The sequence below is a fragment of the Chroicocephalus ridibundus genome, chromosome 3 (genome assembly GCF_963924245.1).
Source record: "Chroicocephalus ridibundus chromosome 3, bChrRid1.1, whole genome shotgun sequence".
Lineage (NCBI taxonomy): Eukaryota > Metazoa > Chordata > Aves > Charadriiformes > Laridae > Chroicocephalus > Chroicocephalus ridibundus.
The window spans coordinates 127,842,269-127,859,682 of NC_086286.1; the positions used below are offsets into that span (position 1 = coordinate 127,842,269).

The following is a 17,414-nucleotide window of genomic DNA, read 5'->3' on the forward strand; positions in this document are numbered from 1 at the left end:
AGAGGGGTCTCTCCAGCCTTGCTTTTCACCCGTCCTCGTTCTGCCCATCCCTCTCGTGCCTTCTCCTCCTGCTTTGCCGTGGCACGTTGTCGCCGTGTGTTGGGATAGCTGTGACCTCTGCAGCTCGGAGCTTGTGGGTGGAGAAATAAAAAACATCTCAAGCAGGACTCCAAAGAGCCAGGTAAGCCCCTGCCACCGGCCGCGGGACGGTACCACCGCAGGCTGGCATCCCTCGCAAGGACGTGAAAGTCCTGGTTTGTCTTGCCCGGGATTAGACCATGGAGTTTAATTTCTGAGCCTGACTTGAATATTGGGTGGCGTCTCAGAGGCAGTGGCGACTGCATCCTCCCTTTAAAGCATCGTGTATCTGGTCCTGCTGTTGCTCAGGGCCTCTGAGTATTGCTAAAATGCAAATAAATATTAAGGAAATGAAGCCATCTCCTAAGGTATTACCTGCCATTCATTGCTCTTCCATAGCTTTCTAGAAAACCCTTTTTTTTTTGTCCTCCGCCTGCTGCTGGATGCCTGAGTATTTGTAATAAGCAGGAGCAAGTGGCTGCTCTTCGGAGCCTTGTTCGGGCATCAGCGGCAGCTCCCGGCTCCCCTCGCTCCGGAGCAGCAGGAGTTTGAAGGTCATGAAACCATAGTTCTTCGGAATCGGTGTCGGCTGCACTGACCCCCGGTGCGATGCCGGTGGAGGAGGTGGCGGCCGGGGGGCTGGTCCTGCCCCCGAGTTGGGAGGCGGTGGGGGGCTGCAGGTTGGGACGTTGTGGAGGTGTTTTGGGGCTTCTACTGTAACCCGAATGGGCATTGCCGGTGGTGGTGAGGTGGCTGATTTCTGAAGCAAACTACTCTGCAGCCACTTTAATGAAAATAAATATAAACCTGTTGCAACCTACTCCAGTCTTCTTCCCAAAGACAGATTCCGCTCTAATTAGTCTAAATAATTCCTGTATTTCTTCTGCCATCCTCCTTGGGAAGCTCCGTGACAGTCTTGCTCTTCCGTGGTCAAGACTTATCAATCTGGGTCATGCCCCATCCCTGGAGGGGTTCAAGGCCAGGTTGGCCGGGGCTTGGAGCAACCTGGGCTGGTGGGAGGTGTCCCTGCCCAGGGCAGGGGTTTGGAACTAGATGATCTTTAAGGTCCCTTCCAACCCAAACCATTCTAAGATTCTGTGATCTCAATTTGAAAATCCCCCGCCTTTGCATCCACCGGGAGGATCACATAGGGATGGCACAGCCAGCGGCGTGCTGTACGCAATCCAGACCTGTTGAGTTCAAGCAGCTTCTCCTTTTCGCTGGGATTTGGTCAAACTGCTCCCACTTTGTTGTTTTAATCTTTTTCTTATAAATCCGTTTAATTGCTTTGTCGTTCACGCTGCTCTTTTAGGACCAATTGTTGCTATCTGTCTGCCGAGAAGGTGATCTCAGCTGTGCCTAATCCTCTGTTTGCTCAGCTAATTACCCACAGATACCTACCAACGCCGTCTAAAATCCCAAACCCTTCATTCTCCATGCTCTGCTGACAGTGTCCAAATATCCATGAGGGCTGCTGTGTTGGTGCTGCATTTTGTATAAGTTCCCATCCAATATCTTGCTCGGTATTATCTGCCTACTGTTAAATATTTGGAAAAAACCCCATAACACCACCCCAACCCAGTAAATGGCAGTAGGAGCCTCTTCTTCCTGCAGCTGAGGCTTTTCCCCCCTGTGACTGTTGACTAAAGTTGTGTTTGACCAAGTTTCATCTTGTTTCCTCCCATATTTTTCAACTCCCTGGGATGCTTCATAATCCGGTTTTGTTCTCAGCGATGGTTACATCTCTTACAAATCTTGTACTGTATGCAAATTTCAATAATTATGTGATCCCTAAGATAATAGATAGAAGAAGGCTTAGCAGATATCCTGTGAGCACCATCAGCTACCTCTCCCCCATGCTGCTGGGTATTTAAGAGGTCCTCGGTGGTGCTCTGCAAACCTTCTCAGGCTGGTGGAAGAAGAGCTTGTGCTGGGACCGCTGCCTTTGTATCTCAGTTATCATCTGCTCGACAGCAAGATTTGTTGTGATATATTGTTTATTTTTTATCGGCTTTGAAACCCCACCCCACTGCAGGCGCTCAGGAACCATCAAGGACGCAGCCACGTTTCTGTAGAGTAGGGTCAGCAGCAGGTGAAAACAGTCTTCATCCCTTTTGGCAGCAAAATCCTCCAGGATATACTCTGGAGGCTGGAGGCTTTCCTTCATCCTTGTGAGAAGGATGGTGACCCCATCCCACCTTCTACAGGGTGAGGAGGCGGTGTCTGCCCTGGATCAGGCACCAGCTGTGATTCAGAAGCTGGTTGAGATCTTCTGGTCACAAATGGTCTTGTGTAGCTCTAAGATCTACGCAGATGAAAGGCAGACGTGCCGCTTCTGTCCTGCGTCACCTACACTTGGGTAGAGGATAAGGACGGGGCTGTCGGCGACTTGAGGATGTTTCTTTAACACCAATAATCCAATTATCGAGGAATTTCTCTGCGTAGATCTTCAGCGGGTTTCATAAGGGTTTGGCTTCATTTGGAAAAGGCTGATAATGCTTTATTTTTTAAGCTGTATTTTTCTTTTGTTGTGGTTTCATTTTTTTAATGTGTCCCTCTATGGCCTTTCAAAAGATTTACTTTTGGCAGAAAAGAAACCCAATTCAGTGGTTTTTTTTTTTCATTCTATGTTACTAATGGCTTTCCTTCTCCATCTAAAAAGCTGCAGCACGGCACTGGGCTTGTCCTGCTGATACGGTTGGTTACGTGAGGGTAGGACATCAATTGTGAAGGTGAAGCACTCACTTGCTTTGATGGATTGTTTGCTTTGGACATGAATGAATGGGCGGTCCTAACGTCCTGGTGAGCAAAACCTTCTGCTGGTGGCACCAGCAGAGAAGGACACTCATCCCTGTCCCCATGAGCGCCGGTGGAAGTGATGTCCTGCTCCCAGTGCTCTGGAGGGATCAGGGAGGGTACAGGGAGCTCCAGTTGACACCTCCGGCCCTGGTCTACACCCAGGCCAGGGGGTTGTGCATCTCCACACCTTCTTTGGTCCTCTCCATTGGGTGCTTGGGTGTCTGTGTGGTGACAGAAGGGTATTGACGGGTGGTTTTGGGGTGGAGAACTGAGTCCAGAACCCTGTGGGGTACACCTCCAATGTGGGTAGCAGGTAAGGACTTTAAGGAAGCAGACCGTTACTGGAAGTCCAGCTTGAGGCATGCAGGGTGCCGTAGATGTTTTACCATAAGATTTTCTAAAGCTTTGTCTTCAGCAATCAGCCTTTTTATTTATTTATTTTTAATTCTATGGTTAGAAAAAATGTGCATTTTTTTATCCTTTAGCAAAATCCTGGTGATGGCCAACACTTTACCAAGGGTGGTTAAACCAAGATGATATCCAAACCAGGATGATAACCCTGCCTCGTGTGTTAATCCTCAGGTAGTTGGAGATCAGGCAATCTAACTAGAATTTTATAATGAGATAGTCGTCGAGGGGTTAAAAAATACACTCTCTTATATTTTTATTTTTGGTGTGCTCATTGAATCTCGGTTTGCTCTTTGAGCTGTCGCCTTCCAGACTTCTTCCACGGCAGCCAGCCGTCAGCTTGCATCTTCAGAAGTGGAGCTGTCAGTCAGGAATTTAGCATCAAGACTAATAAAATTGATTAATTTATTCACAGGGAGACCACAGCAATCTTTTCAAATGAGCTCTATAATGCAGTGCTTTGTTTTGGTAAGTGAAAAATTCTCTCCAGCAAGATAAAACGTCATTTTGGAGACAATGCTGTGAAGGCTTTCCTCCCACTTGCTTTTCATGAGAGCTCGGAGATGGTGGGGTTCCTGCAGCCGGGGTGTTAGTGTACCCGTGCACAAGGCTGAAGCGTCTCCTGGGGTTTTTCAGCCTCCTGTTGGACCCACCTCTGCAGTTGACCTTGTCCCTGTGAGAAATGACAGTAGACAGCACGAGAAGACAGTGGACCATCTTCAGGCTTGTCCAGCTGGAGAGGGCATTGCAGCTTCTCTTTGGGAAAGGTTCCTGCTGGTTCTCAGCGTCGCTCACGTTCTCGGTGTTAGATATCTTGATTTGGCTCCTCCTCACTCTAGCAAGGGCTGATGGCTGTTGAGCTCAGTAGGGCCATGCAGAGGTGACAGCAGCGGGATCTTCTCGGGGTCACTGTGCTCTTCTGAGTTGTGCTGTTGGTGGAAAATGATGATGCCCCATCGTTGGAAGTGTTCAAGGTCAGGTTGGATGGGCCTTTGAGCAGTCTGATCGAGTGAAAGATGTCCTTGCCCATGGCAGGGGGTTGAACTAGATGATATTTAAAGGTCTCTTCCAACCAAAACCATTCTATCATTGTATGAAAAATTCACATCCCACTCAGCTGGGTGTTGTCAGCTCCTCTCAGGATTACATCTTGCTCTGGCTCATTCAACCTTGGTGCTTTGCCTTTTCCTTTCCCAGCAAAGACTATTATTGAGGGTTTCTTCTGTCATCTCTCCTCCTCCACCCACTTAAGTCTTTTCACATTTTCACAGCTCCCATTAGTGATCCTCAACGTTTTGGCTTTTCTCTCTCAGACGAATTGAAGCTGGAGATCCTGAGAGAATCCCAGCAGTGTGGGCACCAGAAGTCCTACAGAGGGCCTAGCAGAAGCTGACCAGAGGTGGGCAGTGGAAACCAGAGGTCTCAGGCGGAGGCAGGAGAAGCAGCGGGCCGTCTGTGCTGACGTTTGCAGGGACTTTTTGTTGGCTAGTGCCAGAAGCACCTGCAGATACTGCTGATGGTGAGAACGTGCAGGAGAAAGCAGAAGTCGTCCAAAGTGTTTGACTAAAAGCAGGACAGATGTGAGTAAGCAAAATAAAGCAAGAAAGAGCAAAAGAAAAAGGGGAAGAAGAAGTGGCCAGAACTTGTGCTAGTGCAGTAGCCCTCTTTTAGATATCTTCAAAGCATGGTTACAAGGTCAGACATTAGGCCTGAGATCCCAGCCCTCCCACCAGTTCAGCTTCTTCGCATTTTTGGTCTTAGCAGCAGATGTCATTTATATTGCGTCAGCGTATGGTGTCTTCCTTTCTGTCTGATCCGTCAGGGCACTTGAGTTTGCTCAAGCTCCTCACTCAGACATGAAGATAGAGCTTGATCCAGGACCTTCCCCCCACCGGGGTTCCTCCAGTCACTGGTTTTTGCTGGGCTTTTGCCTGAAGTTGACCCAAAGTAAAGACAGGTGTGATGGGCATCAATTGCTGGATTTTAAGGAGGAATTTTAGTTTGCCTAAGTGCAGCGTAAATGATAGTTAAATACACTTTGTGTTTAAAAAGTGGGGAGTTTTGTGGCTCTTTGGGAGCTGTCAGGGCTGCTCTTTCACACCGCACCTTCCCTGAAACGTGCGGTTTGGGTGCACATTTGGAAGATGGGGTTGCTGGATCTCCATGACCGGCATTACGGTGGCTCTCGCCGGGCTGCTGGAATATTTGCTCTGCAGCTGCAGGCCAGCACTCCGGGTCTGTTCTTTAATCCATGTGTTGGAGGTATCCAAGATATTATGCAAGAACAGAAACAAGGAATAACAAAATTTGGGTTGCGTGTGTATATATAGATAAAAAAATCCTGCAAATTTTGGAGAGAAGGGACCTGTAGCCCAGCGTCCGCCTACATACAGCAGGTCCGTCACCAGCACAGCATGGTTATGGCAGGCTCATGCGGAGCACGGACCCACATGCCGCTCCTGAAAAGGGGTTTTTCCCTACTCCATCCTGCTCTCTGCCTTCTGGTCGGAGGCGTTGGAGCCGGCTTTGCCTGGAAAAGCCACGACCTTGCTGGTGGCCAAGGGCCGTCTCTGCTGATGGGGTTCCCATTCCACGGTCCGACGTAGGATGCGCCGGTGCCTTTGCTGCTGGTGAGTTACGGTGGTTGTTATGAAGCCACATGTGCTTGTGCCGCTGGTTAATTTGTGCTACATGAGAACCTGATGTATTTGTACGTTCTGCCAAATACTTTCTTCTCCCCATAGAGAAAATTGTGTAATTGCAACGTGTAATTCACGAGCGTAATATGAAACTAAGTGTGTAATGTTCTGTGACTGCGAGGGAATTAGCCTTATTTTTCCCTTTCAGGAGCTGTATAAATTAACCCACTTTTCCTATCAGTTACTGGGAGAAAAGGTTATGCTTCTTGCAGTTATGTTTTGTATCTTATCTCTGCCGCAAACATTGCCAAGCGATGCTCGTTGGCGTCGAGACACGAGCGGCTCCGTGAGGAAGACTGCTCAAGGATGGCAACTGAATTGCATACCCATTTCTGGGTCCACCTCAGTTTGCGTTTGCAACGTGTTCCCATTATTAGTGCAAAGAAATTGGGGAAAAAAAAAAAATACATATTTTGCATTGTAAGAGCAAGATTGTTGCTTGCAGTGGAACGGAGAGCATCCTTTCCCAGAGGTGGGACAGGGCTGGTGTAGCGGGCAAGGGGTGACCCCCGTGTGGGAGCCCACCACGAGCCCTTGCGCCCATGTATTTTTAAGCAAAGCATTGCCATTTTTGTCATCTGCCGGCTAAATTTCCCTCCCTCTCGCTGATCTTAGTGTGCTCAGTGGCACTAAAAGGAGCTGGGCAACGAGAAAAAATATTATTTATTATTAAAATTATACACGCCGAAGCTTGACTCGCCTTTTCAGGGGGTTTCTTGTATTGCCGCCGTTTCTCTCCGTCGCTGTGCATTCATTTATCTCACCTTGCTTCCTGCCTTGATGCCTCCAAAAGTATTAACCGTGCATGATGCACCCTCGGGGGGATCTGGTGGGGCTGTCAGCCCTTGTCCTGAAATGAAAAATAGGGAAAGAAATCCAAGCGGGATGGCACTGAAGCCCAGATCTTTAAGAGAGACTTAAACTTCACGGCGTCCTCCGCTGTAGGGACCACTGCAGCCAGCCCACCGCTGGGCTGGTGGTTCTTGGTCAACCCACGTAGCTTTGGTTTTCCCCTCCCGTGGACGGCTCCGTGTCCGCTAACAGCAATGGTAGCATGCCTTTCTTCTGTTTTTTTTTTCTGGATTTGCAGAAATATATGGATGCAAATGCTCGCGGAGTACGTGCTGACATTCGTGAGCAGCCCTGTAATACGGCAGTTGGTGTGCTTTGGGAAAACAGCTGGTGTAAGAAGAAATTTGAATTTCTATTGGGCTTTTAATGAGGATAAAAAACAAAGCGGTTTTAATACTCGGAGATCTTTACATGGGCTTAAAATACCTGATCAGAGTCATTTTGAAGGGAAAGTGATGCGTCGTCATACTTTTACATGGATGTTCCCCAGGGCTGGAGCAGGTGGAGGTGGTGGAGTAACTGGGCTGATCCGGAGTTATGACCCGTACAAGTTGAAGATGGTGGGTTCCCATCTTACCTAGCACCGAGGCGTCTGTCTCTTAAACGTATTCCATTGCTGTCTGCGCTGCTGAAATGAATTCTGGCTTGGTTTTGTCTAGGATCTTGGCAAGAGGGTTGATATGGAGAGGGAACTCCATGGCTGAGACCAGGTGGGTGCCTCTATTGACCCAGCTCTTAGGAAGGAGCCGGCTCCTGGTTGAGAGGAAGCCCAGCAGCAAAGCTTCGTCCCCTGCTTGCCCGTAGCTCATTCTGCTGAACCCCAGGACTGCAGAGAGGCTGGGAGTTCCCCATCCTGAGCACCTAAAGGTGGAGCTGAGTTCAAATAGCGGGGACACCGGGTAGTCACACCAAGGGTGACCTGCTTGGGGACGGGGACAGTGCCATGGCAGCAGCGTGCTCCTGTCCCAGCTCCCCACCAGCCGGTGGGGAATGGAGCCACAGCCACAGCTCAGGAGGGACCGCCTCAGGAGAAGGGGCTGAACAAGTATCAAAGCAACTTGCGGGTGAGTTTTCCCCGCAGTGCTGCTCAGAGCAAGCGTCGTGAGCAGAAATTCAGTAATACTGAAATTCAGATGGCTGTCATTTCGGATGGCAGCGTCTGAGGAGATGCTTGTGCTCATTTTTGTGGGGTTTTTTTGAAAAAAAAAAAAAAAAAAAAAAAAAGAAAAAAAGTTAGGTGCTTCAACTTCATCGTGTGTATCTACGGTCAATTCTGATCTCTTGAGTCTGGAATTATCTTCCGAGCAGCCACCTTCCGGGGAAGGCGTGGAAGAACCTGTAGGAGAGTGTGGTTTAGTGGGAAGATCTTGAGCTGATGCTCAAAGTTGCTAATAATTACTCCTCAGCATTTCAGCGCTGCAGAAATGAATGTGGAGCGATGAGGTGCAAGACAGCACCTTCTGAAGGCTTTGCTGGAGCTGGTGGGCTCCGTTCCCCGCACCCTGGGGGCAGCAGCATGAAGGATGGCGGTGCAAGGCAAGTCGTCCTTTTTCATTTTCCCACAGTTTTTGTAATGCAGCAGAAGGAAGAGTTTCGTTGCCGTGTTTTTCATCTGACCCCCACGATTGGTTTTGGTTTGAGTTGGTGCCCCGTCGTTCTTCCAAATAACAACCCCAGAGGCAGCTCGGAAGGTGAATCCTGGAAAGTTTGGGCAGGTAGCAGAAGCGGTGGGACATCATTTACTCCTGAAAACCCTGCGTGGTGCAGCGTGATTCCTACCGAGCTTATTTGCTTTATTTTTGGGGTGGGGTTTTGTTTTTCTGGCTTCCTATTTTCTAGCTGTTTTCCCTGTGCTTGGGCGGGGGCGGGGATTCACGGTGGTAGCACGGAGATGCTCGGACAGAAGTGGGATGCCGAGGGGTTAGAAAATCATGTGCTGTGACAGTCCCTGCCCCTCCGAGCACGCGATTTAATTAAGACAGACAACAGATGGCTCTGACAAACAGATGTGGGTGAGCACCAGGTAACAAGGAGATGATTGCAATTAGTGTAATAAGCAGCACATCAGTTATCTCCTGTCTGTTGTATTTTAGCTGAGGTGAGTTTTAAAGAGAGCTTGGGAAAATAACAGAGTGGCGTTGTGGATTTTCGGAGGTCTCCTTAGGCATCAAATATTGATTTCCCACAGCTGGATTATTCATTTTCATCGTGCTAAGGCAAAGCCCTTTCCCATATTTTCCCATTCATTTGTAAAACAAATTGGCTGCTGGAATTATCCCCGGGCTAGAGGGGAATGACTGCTGTGGGTCTGCGAGTTGCAAATACGACGGAGATGATGGGCGTATTAAAATTCACACCTTCTCTTTGGACCGTCGCCTCTCTAAGGATGATACTTAGTCTGCAGGACATTGATTTATAGACCGCTTTCCCTTCTTTTTGTGTTTTCTAGGGATCGTGTAGAGAGCAAGCACTTGCAGAGCCGGTGTGCCGCTGGCCCGTGCTTTCATCTTTAAGGAATTCACTTGGCTGCGTGTATTTTTGTTACCGTATGCAGAATTCCCTTTGGCCAAATAGGTTCGGTTTTATGGGTTGGACGGCCCCTGTTAGCTTTCCAAAGCAAACCATTTCTTGTGGGCAGAAGGTGATGGAGAAGCCTGGATTTTGGACAGCAAAGCTTGTCTTCTCCGTTGCGCAGTATGGAGAAGTTTCTAGTGCTCAGAATTAAAATTACAAGAGTAATGGGGCCCTGGGAGGTGGGATTGATGTCCTGTCTCTACCCGGTCGGTATGAGGTTCACTCCTTCCCATGGCTGCTCTGCAGAGGACACGGGTCTGCAGGACCTGTGGGTGAAGGACTTGATTTTCGGTGCTGGCTGGCCCACCATGGCCAGCTGTGAAGCCAAGGGCTACTCTTATTCCCCGTGGGCACACCAGCTGGTTGGCATTTCCTACCTCATCTTCTGCAAAACCTGCAGTGGTGAACGCAGGGTGGGTTTGGTGCCAGGAGGTTGGTCTTCCACCGGGATGGGTTGGGTTTCTCTGTTAGGGGCGGGGAGAAAACCCAGCGGGGTCTACAGGGTGGGAAGAGACCTTCAGCTCTGCCCCCATCTCCTCATTTGGTCCTGAAGAGCAAAGAGCTCCTCAAAGGTTTGGTGCCAGGTCATGGACCGCTGCTGGGTGACGTGTCCTGGGATGCTCACTGCGTGTCGGAGCTTTGCGCTTCCAGGGTGCCCTTCGCACGGGGATTCAGAGCACTGTGTGAATATTAAGCCAATTAATTCCCGGGGTTTGCCAGCGCTCGGGGAGCTGCTGGTTCGATAGTCAGGAGTTTTCCATCCTTGTGTAAAAAAGGAAAAAAATGTGTGTTGGTGGAGTCTGACCCGGTAAACAGCTTGGAAGAAATTAAATTAAACTCTGACTTGTTCCCTGCGTCACATCCCCAAAATCCAGAGCGTGTGTGCGTCCCCCTTGCCGGGAGCACCGGTGCCATGCTCCCCGGGCTGCAGCCGCCGTCCCTGCCGTGGGAGGGTCTGGACCCACAAGACCTTGGTTTGTGCCTCTGCTTCCCCCTGCGACCTGGGACGAGGCCCCGTCTCCTGCCACGGCCCCCTGAGGGTGGGAAAAATGAGGCGGAGAAGTGAAATTCACCTTTTTAGCTGTCAAAATGTTAAATCTTTCATAACGTTAATCTCTTGCAGATCAGTTGAGTGTTTGATCGGTGGCTTTTTCACCTGTGTTGCATCAGCGATGTTTGAACTTACCTCCCTCGTGGCATAGCAGGAGTGGGGTATAGAAATGACCTGCCCGGGGCCGCCCGACCTGCCGTGGTCCTTTCTCCTGTGTGCTGGTGGCAGTGGAAAGCCTCTCCTGAAGGGTGTAGGCATCTCACACGTCCTCCCTGTCCCCTGCCCCGCAGGACCGGCGGGTGGGTGCAGATGCGGGGAATTGAGATGGCAGGCTTTCGCTCCACCGAGTCCCCGAGCTGACAGCTTTTATTAGCCTGCTGCCACCACAGAGCCAGCAATAATTAAGATTTCTGCACATCCCGCTTATCTCCTTGGAAGGAAAGCAAACACCGGCCCTCCAGGCTGGACAGACACAGGGATATTGGAGTGTGCTGCTCTCTCCGTGAATTCATCTTTGTCCCAACACCATGGGCTCTACTTAAAGAGGCGATGCGGGATCAGGCAGGGTGGATCTCCCGCCTGCCTTCAGCTCTGGTTTTCCCCACATTACACACTTAGTTTTCCTCTTTATTCATCATCTCCCTCCTTGTACAGCCCTAATGACCACAGAGATGTGGGTTCAACATAAGGTTGCTGCAAGGCCTCGGGGTGACCTTGAGCATGTCCCATCCAGCCTTGACTCAAGCATCATCGTTATTACCGTAACAATGGAAGCATCGCTTGATGTCAAGAGGGGATGTTCAGGCCAGGGTGAGTAATGGGAACCAAGAGAAACCCAGTTGTCCACGCTCCCCAGGCTGTGCAATGTGTTTTGGGTTGGATGTCCCAGAGACAGAGGGTCCACCAGCAGCATTTTCATGAGGCTCAGGCAGAAGAATCATAGAATCCCAGAATGGTTTGGGTGGGAAGGGACCTTAAAGGCCACCCAGTGCCACCCCCTGCCCTGGGCAGGGACACCTCCCACCAGCCCAGGTTGCTCCAAGCCCCGGCCAACCTGGCCTTGAACCCCTCCAGGGATGGGGCAGCCACAGCTTCTCTGGGCAGCCTGGGCCAGGGGCTCACCACCCTCACGGGAAAGAAGGAAGACGGAGGGCTCGCGGGGTAGGTGAGAGGCAGGAGGAAACGCAGCAGGGAAATTGGGGTAAGGTACCAAGGAAAGAGGGTTTAGATGGAAGGCGACGTCTCTACAGGCTGGAGCGATGGCATATGGATACAGGGATTTTGCGCCGTCCCCCAAGGAGTGTTGCACAAAACAGATGTGACATTTGTTTTTGACAACGTTAGCCACCAAAACAACAATGTTTAATCAGGACTTTGCATCTCTCTCCTTTTTTTGTTGGAGATGAGGCCAGAAAAAGAAGTTCTTTTTAACAAAACTCAGCCCCAAACTAACGCCACATGCAGCAGGTTAGCAAGTGACTCGCTCTTTCTCACCCGTTACCTCTTCTCTGTCCACATCACAGCTTCAGCCTTTCTTCTGTGATCTGCAGAAGTTTAAAAAAAAAATAAAAAAAAAAATCAAGGTTTGTTCTGACCCCGGCGATGAGAGGAGCAGCTGATGATGAACTTGTGAGGGGAACAATATAGATGTGTCCTTGCGACACTCCAAGTATGCTCTTAATTACCTCTAATTGAGACTGTGTACGCACAGATGGGTTATATTTTGATGATAAATAGCTGTAATATGAGGGAGCTTTCCAACATTGTCATTTTCTTAAAAACAGCCGATTAATTCTGTCTCTCTCCAATAGATGTTGGTGTTATTTTGCAAGCATTTTTTTGCGGTCAAATTCATCCCAAATGTGGGAAATACATTTTAGAAGTAGGCAGTTCTGTTAGAATTAAGGATTCAGCAGCCAGCTCCGTCTCCTGTGCTGTCAGTTTGAACCACTCGGGCTGTTTGTGTCTGCTAGAGGTAGCGATGGCCGTCTTTGGGAAGCTATTGGAAATCCGTTGGTGTTATTAGGAGAGCAGAAGCATTAAGCCGTGATAATTCACATCCTTTTCCCTTATTGTTAGTTTTTGTTAATGTGGAAATTGCATTCGTGTCATGATCCCCAAGGCTGTGTTAGAATATTGATGTTGGCTGGTGCTTCATCTTCCATGTCAAGGCTCTGGTCTGTGCTAGGATATTCGTTAGCATCCCAAAAAGCAGCATTTTCTTCAGGTGGATGCTCCACTATGGCACGTTGCAGGACCAAGGGAAGAGGAGAGAGTTCAGGGTTGGAAATTAGAGGTAGTTTCATCTGCCTGGCCATGGGCAGGTTACTTCAGCTCTTGTCCTTCTTGTTCATTCCCCCTCTCTGTTTTGTTTTGTTTTGTTTTGTTTTTTTTTCCTTCTCATTAATCTCTTTGAGACTAATTAGTCTCTGATGAGCAGATGCAGTGGTGCACTTGGGTGCCGGTAACAGGTGGGGCCAGGGACTAGTGCTGTGGACTAAGAACCAGGGGAGCAACAGCAACGTGGATATGGAGAATCACCTCGGAGAAGCTCCAAACCTTTTTCCTCGCTGGTGGCTTGAGTTCCGCCCTGGTTTAGCTGGGGCCGGGGAGCTGCAGTTTTTATCGCAGGCGCTTGATTTGCTGCTAAACATGGTGCACGTCGCAGCTTTGCTCATCGACACCGCTGCTGTAGGACCACGGACTTGTGCACCGGCTGCACACAAGACCAAGCACGAAGCTGCTGGTTGCAATGATAATATCCATAGCTGTTGAAAAAACACCCCAGAACACTCCACAGTTTGGGTTTGCACCATGACATGGAGTTTCTTCAGAGCAGCAGGTTCAGGGCATCTTTGGGACGAGACTTCACCCGTGTGCATGTGGAGGAGGGCGAGAGGCCAGCGCTCTTCGTGTTGATGCAACGCTTAGGTCTTGGTCCTGCCATGGTCAAACGTCTCCCAAGGAGCCCCATGAGCGAGCAGCACCGGGAGGGACATCAGCAGCATTTTATGTTGTCCCTTAATATATTTTTGTGGTGGCTTGTGATAGCAGAGGAGCAATCGGTTTAGCAGAGGTCTCTGCATCGGAGAGCCCCTGTATTAAGCCTGGAAGCCGCTTCCCCCCCTGCCCCTGGCTGAACTAATTAGCTTGTGTTCATTACCGTCCTGCTGTCCTTCCTCTGCCTCTGTTTGCTTTCCTAAGCCAGCAGAATATTAACGTTTTTACAAGAAGCCAGCGTTTAGAAATCGGGTTTCTGGTGAAAGGGCCGCGAGCGCGGGCAGGGCTGCCTTTCGCCGCAGCCCAACCCTTGCCCTCCGCGGGGGCATCAACCCCTGGCCGTGCCCTGACCCAACAGGGCTTTCAAACCGAGTCATCCCCGGTATTTTTAGACCAAATGACATTTTTTGGCTTGTCAGCCCTGGCAAGTTTTGCCATAAAATAAACTACTTTTACAATAAAAAGAAACATTGAGTGTATTACATCAAGGGCTTAACTCAAGCCAAGGATTTCAGCTAAGGCTGCAATGTTGTCCTTACTTCACCTCTCTAGGGCATATGGTCTCTCTTGCCAAGCCGCGGTCCTGCAGTGGAACATCTCGGTGGGACGGTCGGCTTTACCTGCCATATCCCTGCTCATTTTTCCTTTTAATTCAGTTGCTGAGAGGAAAGATCGGGACCTGCAAGAGCAACGCCACTTACGGAGACTCAGTGTTTTGATGAGAGCAAGTTAAACCTTCAAGAAGAAGGTTTAAACCCCAGAAAGCTCATCTGAAACCTCACTGAGCCCTTCTCCCCCTAAGCAGATGATGCAGCACTTCTAGTTTTCCAATCTCTAAATTTTTCAAGAGTTTGCTTTTTCCCCCCTTCCTTGTATTTACTTTGGCATCGTTCCTTCTTGCAAACGTGCCAAAGACGCAGGGGATGAACTCGGATCCCTGGTCATGGCTAGCTTGTTGGCATCTGCTCAGGGTTTCTGAATTCGGTGGACAAGCTCTCGTGCCTGCGGCATCGATCGCCTGCGCTAATATTGCTAAAATGATTTCAGGAACCACGTTCGCCTTAGCACTGGTGACGCAAGCGTTAGCAGAAATGCCTGTGTGCTGCCAAAAGACGGGCTTTTTCCGCGTAGCACTGTGTTATGCACAGATGTTTCACTTATTTTGGGGTAGAGGTTGTCAATGTCGAGTGTAGAGATGGGTCACTGAGGAACGAAAATGTGTGACACCCCCCGGACACCTTGGTTGTAGGAGATAATGAAGCTGGTAACACTGGTTTTCACAGAATCAGAGAATCAAAGAATGATTTGGGTTGGAAGGGGCAATTAAAAGGCCATCTAGTCCAACCCCCTGCCCTGGGCAGGGACACCTCCCACCAGCCCAGGTTGCTCCAAGCCCCGGCCAACCTGGCCTTGAACCCCTCCAGGGATGGGGCAGCCACAGCTTCTCTGGGCAACCTGGGCCAGGGGCTCACCCCCCTCACACCAAAGAATTTCTTCCCAATATCTCATCCCAATCTCCCCTCTTCCAGTGTCAAACCCTTCCCCCTCGTCCCATGGCTCCCCTCCCTGCTCCAGAGTCCCTCCCCAGCTTTCCTGGAGCCCCTTGAGGGACTGGCAGGGGCTGGAAGGTCTCCGCGGAGCCTTCTCTTCTCCAGGCTGAACCCCCCCAGCTCTCTCAGCCTGTCCTCCCAGCAGAGGGGCTCCAGCCCTCCCAGCATCTCCGGGGCCTCCTCTGGCCCCGCTCCAACAGCTCCGTGTCTCTCCTGTGCCGAGGCCCCAGCGCTGGAGGCAGCACTGCAGGGGGGTCTCCCCCGAGCGCAGCAGAGGGGCAGAATCCCCCCCTCGCCCTGCTGCCCACGCTGCTGGGGATGCAGCCCAGGCTGCGGGGGGTTTCTGGGTTTTAATGGGAACACTGGGGTCTTCAGGCAACCAGGGAGCGGAGGAGATGCTCACGGCTGTGTCCACCCCTCTCCACTGCTCTGAGGTCAGGAGGAGCTGCTCTGCAGATGTGGTTTGAGAACTTTCAGAAGCTGGTAGGACTTCGGTCGTCACCTGTCTGAGCACGAGATGAGCCACCACCGGTGGCTTTTGATGAGTGGCTGCCTTGCACCAGGCTGGGTAGCGGGTGGGAGATGCTGGACCACCGAAGGCGTCCCGATCCGCGTTCAGGCAGGCTGAATAAAACGGGGGGATTCTGGGCTGTGGGAACTGGGGACATGTCTTCTAGAGTCACACTCCATCAGCTGTTTAATCCTTATTAAAATTCCAACTTTTAGAAAGTAATAGAAGAAATGAAGGGAATTAAGTTTAAGAACTTAGTCCTTTTACTCTCTGAACTACTAACTTCTTGTCCAGGATTCCGTTACTTTGTTTCTCGGGGATTGTATCTTCTCCTAATGATAAACACTTCCAAAAGTTCTGAAATAAATAAAAGAATTTGGAAGGTGGCATTATCCAATACGGAATTATTGTGGTTACTGGAAAAATCATGGAATGGCTTTACCAAAGCAAGGGAAGCAACGTGCATAGCTGATTTATTTTCTAGAGAAGCTCTGATTTAACGTGTTGTGTGAGGGTTTGACCCTGTCCTGTAGATGTGTTTCATCCCAGTTAGGCAGTCGGAGGGGACTGGCAGAGGTCTCAGGTTGGAGAGTGTCACGGTCTTTGGCCAAACCCTTTAACTCCCCTCAAGGTGAAGTGTCCAGAAAGAAGCCTTAGTTGGCTTTCTTGCCCTTACTGAGCTTAGATAGTATTTTATTCAGTTAAATATGAAAAATACAATTCATAATTAAGCAGCATTAGCATGTGGGATATTGCAATGTTACAATCCTCATGACTTCCAGACCTTCTTGGGTTGCTTAGACCTCTCACTTGCCATAGCATGGACTGGTTTACCCAATATCTGTTGAAATTACACCCTAAAAACAACGGTGAAACATCCATGTGTTGGAGAGAGCTGGAACCCAGGAGGTGCCCAGTGTTGGGACTGGCCAAGGACCGGCCATGGTTGGGAAGATCTCTTCCAGGAGAAGGTTGGGCCTGGGAGGCCCACGCGTGGGAGGCAGCCTCATCGGGAGGTGGGGAAGGGGTTCGTGGGAGGGTGTCGCATCCCGTTAAGAGATGAGTCAGTTTGCAGCTCTAATTAAAGCCCAGGCCGTGTGCTGAGGGGAAAGGAGGTTGTGGGGGAGCGACACAATGCGAAGGGTGGAGCGTCCTCTGCCAGCCGTGAGTCAGAGGAACCGGGGGGAGATGGCAGAGGAGCCGAAGATGGGCTGAAGGAGAAGGAAACAAAACAAACACAGTCAAACACATAAACAAAGCATTGAAACAAGCTTTGTTTAGATAGTTGTTAAAATGCCGTAAGGCCAGGAAGCTAAAATCTGCGGGGATACAGGGAAGAGCTCAGTCTGTGATGGAAGTTTGATGTTGCTGGTGGTGAGGACTTGCTTGGCCAAATGGTCACCAAAGGACACCAAAAGGAGGGTAACGTGATCGTGTGTTATCTTCCCTTCGCACCCTTTCCTTCATAAACGAGGCATTGATTCAATAACAAAGACTTGCGTTGGGTTAGTTACCTCTTCAGAGGGCACTTGGTCCATGTTTTCTGGCTCTGCCTTGGAGGAACCGCTCTTCCTGCAGCTGCAAAAAGCTTGTCCTTACCCTGTCTCTCTTTGGTTCCAGGTGCAAAGTAGGTCAACCAACATGAGTGGCCTCGGGGACAGCTCAACGGACCCTGCCAACCCCGACTCTCGGAAGAGGAAAGGCTCTCCCTGCGATACAGCCCAGAGGTACGTGCACTGCTCCCGATCCGTCCCCTGCCACGGCTATTTTGTCATTCCCACTGCGTCGCTCCGTCCCGTCTGCTCGAGCAGATGGAGCCGGGTTTCAGCCACTCGGAAGCGTTCACACTTCCCACCAGAACTTCGCTTTGCTTTTAGCGGTGGCTGCGGTGG

At 50.2% G+C, this 17,414-nt stretch overlaps 1 protein-coding gene across 7 annotated transcripts in view; it reads left to right on the plus strand.

Annotated features, from left to right (window-relative positions):
• NCOA1 (nuclear receptor coactivator 1) overlaps positions 1-17,414 on the plus strand; it is a 187,337-nt gene that overhangs the window by 103,932 nt on the left and 65,991 nt on the right. For all 7 annotated transcript variants that reach the window (XM_063330741.1, XM_063330743.1, XM_063330740.1 and 4 more), the window contains one exon: positions 17,143-17,249. In XM_063330741.1, the coding sequence (XP_063186811.1) occupies positions 17,164-17,249 (86 nt within the window). In that variant the 5' untranslated portion in view covers positions 17,143-17,163. Of the gene's footprint in view, positions 1-17,142; positions 17,250-17,414 lie in introns of those variants that run through there.